Source organism: Battus philenor, unplaced genomic scaffold (genome assembly GCF_028537555.1).
Source record: "Battus philenor isolate CCGP_79_NKW_IND1 unplaced genomic scaffold, ilBatPhil1.0.hap1 SCAF_10, whole genome shotgun sequence".
NCBI classification, from domain to species: domain Eukaryota; kingdom Metazoa; phylum Arthropoda; class Insecta; order Lepidoptera; family Papilionidae; genus Battus; species Battus philenor.
In genome coordinates this window covers 1,658,184-1,670,227 of record NW_027181662.1, presented here as the reverse complement: position 1 = coordinate 1,670,227, position 12,044 = coordinate 1,658,184, and the positions used below count along the sequence as shown (strand labels likewise).

Below are 12,044 nucleotides of genomic sequence, written 5' to 3'. Positions count from 1 at the left end.
ATCCCCCCCGCGAAGTAATGCCTAGCGGCCATGCCGTGAAGACCAGGGATACCGAAGAGAGAGGATTGTTTTTAGTCGGTATTGACGCCTAGATCGAGTCCGACATACGGGGCACCACCATCAGGCCCTATGATACGTAAACGTATTTTTAAACCTCTATAAAAAAAAACACACACACATATATATGTATATATATTTGTAGCATTATTTACTATTTGGTACCATTTGAAAACTTACAATATGGCAATTTTAGTAAATTATTTTATTTCGACGTGGTCCCGAACCATCGTGATAGTACCACGAGGGTTTCGGGAGTAGCGTATCCACGCATACCCCGGGACGGGCTATCGAAAAATAGACCGGGAGATACCGCGGTCCCCCGTTTAGCGCAGAGGGCGACCACCGGGGGGGGGTTTTAGTGGGTAGGAATCCCACATACCCCTGTCCTCCCCCCAGAGGCAGGGCATCTTGAATACCAGAAGATTTCCCCAACGGTATCCCTGGTCCCCACGGCATGGCCGTTAGGCATTACTTCGCGGGGGGGATTTAGCCGCAGCTTTCTCTGATAGAGTGGCTGTTCAGGCCAACTTCCTCCGCTCCTGCTCTGTTTTTCGCAACTCCTTCAGCACCGTCGTACAGTACGCGCTCGTAAGTTCCCAGGCCGAAGGCGAGGATAGCATTGTAGCTATCAGAGTTTCAGGATAGATTTTGCATCCTACACCTTCTTCCCAAGACCTCCTGGCTTCGTTAAATCGGGGGCAGACGAAAAAGACATGCTCTGCATCTTCAATCATTTCGGACACAATTAGGACAGTCAGGGGAATCTTCGTATTTGAACCTATGGAGATACGCTCGGTAACAGCCGTGGCCGGATATCATCTGAGTCAGGTAGTAGTTCAACTCTCCATGATCTCGGTTCACCCATGGCTCTAGGTTTGGTATTAGCTTACGCGTCCATTTTCCTTTCGTCGACTTATCCCAGGACGATTGCCACTGTTGCAAGCTTTTCAGTCTTCCCCGAATTCTAAGTTCAGTTGAAATTGGGTCTGATTTGCTTTTTTTGCTACGGTACAGATCAGTTCTTTCGTCTGCAAGAAGCGCAACAGGAACCATACCTGCTATCACGCATGCCGCATCCTCCGATACTGTACGAAAGGCGCTAGCTACCCGTAGAGTGCTGACTCTATAAACAGAGGCGATTTTCCGTCGGGACTCCTGTTTGCTCAGTGCATCGGACCATATGGGTACTCCGTACATAAGCACTGACGTAGTTACCGACGCTAATAACTTCCTTCTGTTTTGCTTAGGACCTCCGACATTAGGCATGAGTCGGCAGAGTTTAGCTGTCACCAGAGACGCTTTCGCTGCTGCTCTCTCAGCCTGATCTTTAAAGTTTAGCCTATGGTCGATCATTACTCCAAGGTACCGTATAGCTGGTTGAGTTGCGATTTCACAGCTGCCGACATTGAGTGTGATGGTCTCCGCAACTCTCCTGCCGGTAATGAGCACTGCTTCCGTCTTCTGCTCAGCCAGTTCTAGTCCGACTGACCTCATCCACAGGGTGATTATTTGGAAGGATCTTTCAAATGCCCACTTCACGTGTCCTCCACGTGTTTCGCTACTATAACGACTGCTAGATCATCAGCGAATGCGACGAGTTTAGTTTCGCTAGGTAGATGTTTCTTTAGGAGTCCATCGTACATAGCGTTCCACAAAAGTGGCCCTAGTACTGACCCCTGTGGGACGCCTCCAGTGACTTTGTACTCCTCCGTCCCGATTTCCGTAGTGTATATGAGGACCCTATCAGAGAAGTAACTAGCGACTATTTTACGTAGGTATAGAGGTACATTCAGTGAGCTAAGTGCCCCCATGATGACCTCCCATTTTGCTGAGTTAAAGGCGTTTTTAATGTCCAAGGTGGCAACCAGGCAGTATTTTATCGAGCCTCTCTTCCATCTTTTCCCAGACACTGCTAGTTTTGCTATATTGACTACTTGCTATATAGCATCTAGCGGAGACCGGCCTTTTCTGAACCCATACTGTGAGTTAGCTAGGTGGGGTTCAACTGCTGCTTCGATCCTGCTGTGGATAATACGTTCTAGTATTTTCCCCGCAGTATCCAGCATACAGAGGGGCCGGTATGACGATGGCTTGTCTGGTGGCTTCTTACCTTTAGGGAGAAGCATCAGTCTCTGTCGTTTCCACGCGGTAGGAAAGGTGCCTTCCAGTAAGCAGCTATTGTAGGCCTCCAAGAAGACTCCTGGTGTTGCTACAATAGCTTGCTTAAGAGCTACGTTGGGGATCCCATCCGGTCCCGGAGCTTTGTTGTTTCCAACCCTACCGCATGCTACCATTAGCTCCTTCTCGGTAATAGGGGGGATTTCATTCGGATCCACAATCCCTAGTTGAAAGGAGGATTTTGGTTGCGTGGGGAACAGAGTTCTTACAATTCTTCCTAGTAGAATAGGACAAGTGGGCGTTGTATTCTCATGTCTAAGTTGTTTAACTACAACCTGGTACGGCTTGCTCCATGGATTCATTTCAACCTCTTCCAACAATATTTTCCACGCGTTTCTCTTGCTCTCTTTAATGGATTTATTTAATTTTAATCGCGCTTCCTTATATTTGTCGTAGAGGTGCTCGAATTGTGGTATTTTCCGAGCCCGTTGGGAGGTTCTACGCGCCTTAACACATATTTTCCTAAGCTCAGCAATGTTATCATTCCACCAGTACACCGGTGGGGTTCGGTTGTTGTTGCGTCGCCTTGGCATTGTTGCATCGCAGGCCTCAGTCAGCCTCCTTATGATTTCAACCGCCTTTTCACTGGCACTTTTGGAAAGCAGTGGTCGATCCTCGAGTGCTATCTTGAACAGGCCGGGATCATACATGCTAGTCCTCCAACCCACTAAACCAGTTCTTGTGTGTAGTACTCTATTTGTATTTGGCTTACATGATACCTCCCAGTATATGGCACAGTGGTCGCTAGCGGTGTAAGTATCCGAGATCTCCCAACTGCTATTTCCTCTTGCCAGTGTACTGCTGACGAAAGTGAGATCCACAATTGAGCTCGCCTCGCCTCTTGTGAACGTGGGTTTATCGCCTGTATTAAGTAAGGCGACGTCCAACAGTGACATCGCTTCCAGAAGCTGGCAACCTCTAGTGTTAGTAGCTTTACTACCCCAGTCCACTGTCCAAGCGTTAAAATCTCCAGCTATAGCTACCGGGGAGTACATTCGGGCATCCTCCACTAACTTGGCTAGGAACCGGACGAACTCATCGTGTGTTAGGCTAGGTGGTGCATAGCAACTGTAGAAAGTATTCCATTAAATTTGGCTCTTACAAATCCAGAACAATTATTTTGATTACCCTGGAGAGGTTTAGTGCCACATGCCCAGATGACAGCTTTTCCTTCCTTATCGGTGATCCAGTTTAGGCCACTGATGTGCTTATAGGGTTCCGAAATTAGTACTATGTCTAATTTTAGCTCCCGTACAGTTTGCATGAGTAGGTCTTGGGCAACCTCACAATGATTAAGATTAATTTGTAGTACCTTGATCATTTTTGAGGCTGTCTTAACATCTGAAGTGCTTTTTTAAATACAGGGCAATGACCACGTCCTGCAATGTGAGCACAGTCTTCGGAATTCCCATTATCAACACAGAGGATACATCGGGCTTCCTTACCGCACTCTTTGGCTTTGTGGCCTATTTCCCCACATTTGATGCAGCTCTTCGATCTGTCATGTTTGTTGCTGCATTTGTTTGCAACGTGACCATAGTGCCAGCACCTGAAGCATTTTATAGGCCTTTGAGTAGCTCTTATTCTACAATTGACCCAACCAATCTTGATGTTTTGCCGCTCTGTTAAGGTTCTGGCCAATTCTGCTGCTACTCTAATAGAAGCCGTAAGTGTTCCTCCGTATGCTTTGCGAAGGGACTTGACGCAGTGTTCAGAAATATGGCTTCCTCTGCCAGTTATTTTCTGTAGGGCTTCTACGATTTCAGGCACCGTCGTGGTTTCGTCTAGGTCCTTAATCTCTAATTCCTGTTCAGGTACTTTGCATACTACCGTAGCATCTTTTCCAAGAACTGTGGAAATGGTGTTTCTTATCTCCTGCGTTTTATCTTTTTGATTTTTCGCTAGGATAAGAAGCATATCGCCCGTAGCCGTCCTTCTAATTTTATCAACACATTTGCCTATATGATCCGCGGAAGCATCTTTTTTGACCCGCTTAAGGATCTCGGCGTACTGATCCTTCTGGCTTGGGCGAATAATAAGAGCACTCGGACGCGTTACTACTTTTTTCTTGGGTTGCTTCATCTTTTTTACCTCTTTCCACTCCGAGTGATCGTGTGGAAGTGGCGGCTTTGGCTTCAGCTCTGGCCTTACCGTAACTGCTAAGTCCGTTGTATTAGATTTTCGCAGTTTCGGTGCCTGGCTGATCTCCAAGGGTGAAGAGCGTTCCGTCCTTTTGACTTTTCGCGTTTTTCGGCTCTTCGGTGTTGCCGATTTGCTTTCTTCTTCGGTTTCTTTTACAGTCGTGTCCGAATACAATCTGTAAAGAGACGGTGACGTTTGCACTTCTCCTACAGATGTGGTGGCGTTTGATTTTCCGACGCTTCCATTTTCTCTGGTGATCTTTGCAAACGATGTACCTAGCGCGGCCACATGTTTGCGGATCTCTCCATGAACGTTTAATTTGCCCTTTATGTACTCCGCCAGGGCAGTGATTGTATTTTCGTGGAGCTGTAATGCCTTCTTCAGCTCCATATTACTTTCATTTTCGTTTGTTTTTTTGATTAATTTATCCATGCTGTTCCCACGAGAACCTAGGGAAATATACAGCCCGCTTCGGCAGAGCCCCGGTTACCGAAGTAAGGCCACTTAAGTACGCCTGAGGTGGGACCTGGTACCCTCAGGGGAGCGCTTGCGACGACCATTCCCTGTCGCCTTCCAGTCCTGGGCACGCTAGACCACTGACATCGGGTTGTGTTTTGTCCGCGAGGGCTATTTTATTTCACCCCTACCCTGTTTCGCAAATTGCGACTCTCGGGCTTTCCCCTATCCGCAACCTTGGGGACGCGCCACGTAGCAGTACACCTCAGCCCGTGGCATATATATGTGTGTGAGTGCGTGTGTGTGTGTGTGTGTGTGTGTGTGTGTGTGTGTGTGTGTGTGTGTGTAGCAATATAATCAATTTTGTCATCATCTCAAAAATAAATTTGTTATTTGAAAAATATCACCCATACCATTCGACGAAGTAAAACAAAGTTTTTTAATACCACATATAGCATAACACTTATCAATCAGCACTTATAATTGATATATAAGTCTATTCACAATGACAAATAAAGGCATTAAAAATATAATAATCATCGCGTAGAAATCGCAATAGTGACATTTGGGATCCGATGCCAGCTCAAAGGACTTTGTCCGAAGGCGTGCGAACCAGGAGCCGTGAAATTGGATTGACGGCACGTTCATAGCATTATATATATATATATAAAAAAAATAATGTGGACACCAAATGCAACTGACCATGCAATGTGTATATACACTATCTATAATAAATTATCATTTAAGTGATAAAAACTTTTAATAGTGTAACCAAGATTCCATAATAATTGATGACGTGATCAAGATAATTCTTCTTCTCAGCTGATTTACGCCCACTGCATATGCCTCCTCATAAGGTCACTGCGATGATAAGTCCTCAACTGCCTGCAACACCTGTTCCTGCCGCCTTCACTATGACGTCGGTTCAGCTAGTGCAAGCTCTACCCAGGCCGCGTTCACCGACTCGTGGTCGCCACACGAGAACCTTTGGTCCCTAGGTCCTCAATCGCACGAGCGATGTGACACACCCACTGCCAATTTAGAGGAGTAACTCTTCAATCAACGGGAGTGATCTTGGCACTTCTGCGGACTACCTCATTTCTAATTCGAATAACAGACCTTAGTAAGATAAGGACAAATTTTAGCCACTTCCGCACATGCAGTGGTAGTCGTGCAACAAAGTGCACCGTGTGAATCGAGAAGCTTGCAGAAAATGCATAATTTTGCTATTTAACAGTTGAGATTTTTTCAATATTTTTAGGTGTACACAGAAATAAAAATAAATTGCATTGACAAGTTAAAATATCATCATTTCCCAGCGATCCTTTCCCCTCAAAATTTCCTGCATTAATTCCCTCTGAATTTTACTTTAATCACAGCCATTAATATACTATAATCTAAATTATGCACTCACTTGTAATTTACGAATATGGAAAATTAAATCTTTCTGAAACTGTGAAACTTTTACTCAAATACTATTGTCCGTAGATAAAACTTTAATTTTATGCGAATAAATACAGACACAGTGTGCGTGTGCAGCAAGTCAGCACATAAGCTCGGGGATTCCCCGTGAAATGTGTACACAGCACACGTGTTCAATCACAGTAGCATTTAATAGAGTGCGATAAAAACAAAAAAAAAACTTATTTGGAAAACCGTGTAAAAGCGAAAACGTGTAAAACAAGTACCGTGTAAATCGGGGGATAGGTGTATAGATTGAGTTAATGTTTTTAAAAGCAAACTCGTTGATTTACAAGTTTTAGTTATTCAAAAATCTGATATTGCGTTCAATAATCATGAACGGGGGTGTAATTTATCTCTAATATTATGTTTTCTTCATTTTTTACATGAAACTTGTAAACAAAATAAGCGTCTTCTTTAAGATATGAAAGCATTTCGTAACATAAGGCTATTGGCCTTGGTACATTTAAAACACTTGACTCACTGATAGAGATTGTTTTCACCATAGATAAAAAACATTTTTGATGAACATCGCACGTCAGTTGTTAAATGTTTGCTTAATTTCCTATCTTTCCATTCTTATCAAACGTGATACGAAAGTACAGTCGTCGACAAAAAATTTTTGGTACAGTTTGTAAAATAAATATATTAGTATTGTGTTTTAAAACTTAGCGGATTTTGGACTCTATAGTTTATCGGACAAATGTGAGTATCATCAGAGATGTAAAGAAAGCCTGCACCGACATCGTGAGTCTGACTTACTGCATCACAATTTTGTATATATTGCTAAAGATATCATAATTTAAACGCAATTCCTTTAATTTGTTTAGAATAATTCGTCAAACTCCAACATTAGGGATTAGAGGTCAGGGACCCTTTGCATTTGAGGATTCCAGAGCGGTGCCATTTGAAATTTGTGTTCAAACACGAAGGCTTCGGAGGTAATATATATGATCTGCAGTTTTTAACATAAAACAAAAATAAATGGTAGTACTAGTATTCGAGTTTTTCACTGTTGGTGAAGAATAGCGTTCGTGGCTCGCAGATTATATTGTTGATAACAGCCAACAATCCCAGTTGAGGAACTCTCCGCATATCACTTGGATTCAAGTGAGTAAAGTCCTATTATTCAATCAGTATCAGATTCGTGTTAATCTTTTTTTTATATTTTGACTTCATATTAACTTCTCGAGATGGCAAATAAAATAAAAAATTATGGTGTAGTTTATAATGAACATGACATAAGTGATATGGACACTCATAGCGGTGATAACGCAGACAATATTAAACTAAGCTATGAATCCAATTCTATTGATAGTACTACATTTGCTGTTGTACGACAGTACATACCGAGAATTAAAAGTAATATTGAGGAATCTAAAAGTGATTCTGAGAAAATGTAGAAGACACAGAAGGTTTATGTGTAAATGGCGAATGGATAGATATTTCGAAAGTATATGATATTTTATTTCCTACGGATGTCAATGTTCACCCCGAATTTCCGGACCACAAATTTCCTAGGATATTAATTTTTTTATAATTTTTTTACATTACAGATGCATTGATCAACTCCTTAGTTAAAAATAGTACGCATAATTCAACTGTCAATTTATTTTTTGCAATTAGAAGAATCGTGACTCTTATTTGTGGAAATATATAACTGGCTAATAATAATAAACATGCACTTATTGTCAACGATAATAATAAATATATGATATCTATAATCTATTTTGTTTGCGACTGTACACTGCCAATATAACTTTTATCTTTATTATCAGATACAATTCAATTTTACAGTTAGTTACATTATTGTGTTGCGGTTAAGACAAAGCTGGTAAAATGAACATTGTTATATTGTGTCTCGTGGTTGTTTTAGCAACTAACACAAATTGTTACATTCTTCCGCAACTAAACAGTACTTTTGAAGTTCAAACTGAAGACAGCGTACTCATTAGAAGGATACAAAGTTCTGTACGTAATGATTCGGAAGAAACAACATCTAACTTGACATGGAGTGAAATTTTAGCCGATGTATTAATCCACAGTTTCAAGATATTACATGATACATCTAATAGTGATGAAATAAAAGAAATCCCTGAACATAATACGAAGCAGAATATAGTTAATAAATTTTGCAGTGAAGTTTTGAATGTTTATAAACGTTACGTTTACGATAAATTTTTTAATCGCAACTCTGATGAAGTGTTTGTAACAAGCAAAAGTTTTACTGATGAATTAGATTTCAATATTGAACCAATGGAGTTGAGTTCCAGAGAAGCGAGCGATTTCGAAGTCATCACACTTAATCCTGATGTAGAAATCTTTGGACCAAAGTATCACGGGAAACTATGCAGTGATTGTAAAGATGAAGGTGTTCAAGATAAAGAAGAAAATCAAACTAATGATTGTCCAGAAGGTCTAAAAAGAGATGCTGTTGGAAAATGTGGTGATCCTAAATCATCAAACTTTATAACCTCTGTGCCATTTCAATGTCCTTTGGGCTACAGACGTGATTGGTTCGGATATTGTAAACCCAATTTTTAGACTTTACGATCCTCTTGAAATATATTTATCATAATGAGTCAGCAATAATTTAAAATGAATATAATTTATGAAAAATCAGGAATTTTTGCGGTAAAATTTCATATGAACATGATCTATTATTTTTTTTACAATTGTCTTCTAATAAACATGTTAAGTTTAAAACTAATCTTTTATTTTATAAATTAAGACAACAACACCACATGAGCCGTCTTGTCTACTGTTGGACATAGATCTTGATGCCCTTCTACATAGTTCTTATTTAATTAAATAGTATAAGTTGGTTCCTTTATAATATCAAATTGCATTGTAGGGATCTCCTTGAATTTTTCTAACCTTCTTCGATGTCACATCTGAAAATAAAAAAAAAATAATGAAAGTACTTTTGGATTTGGAACGACATTGGCTATTTGAGATCAATATTCAAATATCATTCATTCCATTCCATTTTTTTAACCTTCGCAATCTCGTAGAAGCTTGTTTATTTTTTATAGTTATGTAGTAATAACTGGCATATTAGTTAACCAGCGCAACGGATGTTTTATTAATGTATTCTAAATTTAAATAGTTTATGACTACATTAGTTATCATATTGATATAAATAATAATACTACTGGTAAATCTTACAATTGCCTCAAAACGATTGTAGGAGGAATCTACAGATAAGAACACGTTGTTAAAGACAAAAAGTTATCTAAGAAGAGTCCACAGAAATTCAGATGGGGTTTGTTATTTTTAATCACATTCACAGATGCCTTCAACATGTTTTTTCTTCTCTGATAGCAGCCTGGCGTTCTTACATAATTCAATAGCGAACGTCTATCGGTGTTTACTTATTGCGACCAAAGCAAAGGGAGTAATTTCGATCAGTCGGTCGACAAACAAGTCTTTTTACATCGGATAGACAATCGAGCGAGTCAATTTCACGCCGCGCCGGCCTCAAAAGAAGGCCCGGATACCTACCTGCGTTCAAACGGACGATCGGGAGAGCCCCGGGCGCCGCAAATTGACTGCTCCGTCGACTGCGCCCATAATCTATTGGGACGGTAAATAAAAATTAAGCTTGCAATTTAAACGCTTGAGATAAGGTAAAGCTATTTAGTGATTTAAGTAGAAATTAAGGTATTTTTATAACAGTAACACACGGAAAACGATAGAGCGTTTAAATTTTTTAGTCTGGCGTTAAATAAGAAAACGAAAACGTCAATGAACAGTGACAGTTAAAATTAACATACACAGCTGCAAATAATTTGCACAGCTGTCAGTATATATATTTATTTATTTATTTATGCTTATTTATGCACCATAGATAATAAATAAAAAAAAGTAGAAACAGTTCATAGAGATACTACAATAGGCGGACTAATCGCTTAATACAACCTTTGGATGGAGATGAGAGACATGAAGGAGAGGGCAGTTTAAATGTACATACCTAGAAATACAAACATACTTCTAGTCTTCTACTTCTACACTAGAAGTATGCTTGTATATGTATACATGTATACACTATATATGTATGTATGTATATATATATATATATAAATATATATATATATATATATATATATATATATATATATATATATATATATATATATATATATGTATGTATATATTAGGAAATATATCGCAATTAATAAATCAAAATTTTTATTATTTTCAATTATCTCCTTTATTGCTTTTCTGTAGTACTTCAGAAATGGTGAGCGGCATTCATCATCGCCCAAAATGGAAAAAATTCTCCCATTGTCTATTTCAGCAGTTTTTGCCCAGGCGCAGCACGGTCTGGTCCACCCCCGGCTCACAGAAGCGAGGACTCTTCTCGAGCTTTAACCATCTTCGAGATTCCCCTGTGCCCCGTCATCATCTGGACCATGTTAGCATCTGGACCATGTCAGCATCTGGACCATGTTAGCATCTGAACCATGTCAGCATCTGGACCATGTCAGCATCTGGACCATGCTAGCATCTGGACCATGTCAGCATCTGGACCCTGTCAGCATCTGAACCATGTCAGCATCTGGACCATGTCAGCATCTGGACCATGTCAGCATCTGGACCATGTCAGCATCTGGACCCTGTCAGCATCTGAACCATGTCAGCATCTGGACCATGTCAGCATCTGGACCATGTCAGCATCTGGACCATGTCAGCATCTGGACCATGTCAGCATCTGGACCCTGTCAGCATCTGAACCATGTCAGCATCTGAACCATGTCAGCATCTAGACCAAAGCCATGTCAAACTCAATGCCTTGTAGCGCGCGGTAAGCTAAGACGGAGTCCAAGATCCATCTTTTGCGTCACGAGGGCTTAAACCGATGAAGATACTCTGAAGTCTTTACTCCTGTTACTCTCATTTTATATTTAATGGAATCAGGCGTTACCTTGCGGAAGTCCATCCTAAGTAAGAAAAGGACCAATATTTAGTTACTTCCGCACATGTAGTGGTAATGGTGCAACAAAGTGCACCGCCCGCCAGCACGCTGATAAATGCGTATGCGACAAACAATGCAAATTACACAACTACCACCGTTAAACCACTCAACACGTGTTTCACCCCTCCACGAGCCATCTTCAGGAGTTATGTTACACCGATTAGGGCTAAACACGGAGTCATCTCAGTTACTCTCATTTTAGTAGTAATTTTGCCGTACGGACAACAACTTTTCATTCTGAGTATATAAATACGTATAGTCAATAGACAGAACTGATTGCAAATGATCACCATCGCTTGAACATTTAAAAGGCACACGCGAGCGATTCGAAATTCAAACTATCCGTACCGCCACGCCACCCGTCTCGCTTCGCAGGGGACGTAATTAATCAAAACTAACAAACTTTTAACGAGGCCAAAGTGGTGTAAACCGCATACGTGGATGGTGCTCATGTTAAATTTTCGCAATTTTTCAACGAAATGGGAATTCTGTTTTAAATGACTTTCCTAGTGCACCGTGTCTGCGAAGTTTTGATGCATGCTAGTTTATAAAGGATTAACCTTATAATCGAACATGCGGTTCTTGTTCTCGTCAAATCTATCCCGGATATTTTTAGCAATCTGTGCTTATAGAAAACCAGCTTATAATGAGTTTGCTTTGGTCATTGATGCACATTTTCAGCGGCAATCCCGCATTTTAAAGACAAAGAACGGAACTGGAAATAGAGATAGAAAAGATGGAGCTGGAAATATCGCGTTCTGAATAGCCG

At 40.7% G+C, this 12,044-nt stretch overlaps 1 protein-coding gene across 1 annotated transcript; it reads left to right on the top strand.

Moving 5' to 3' along the window:
- Positions 1–8,122: 8,122 nt before the first annotated feature.
- On the top strand, positions 8,123–8,925 carry LOC137925903 (uncharacterized). The gene has a single exon (XM_068769386.1). The coding sequence runs from the start codon at positions 8,137–8,139 to the stop codon at positions 8,839–8,841; it is 705 nt and encodes a 234-aa protein (XP_068625487.1). The 5' UTR covers positions 8,123–8,136; the 3' UTR covers positions 8,842–8,925.
- Positions 8,926–12,044: the final 3,119 nt, after the last annotated feature.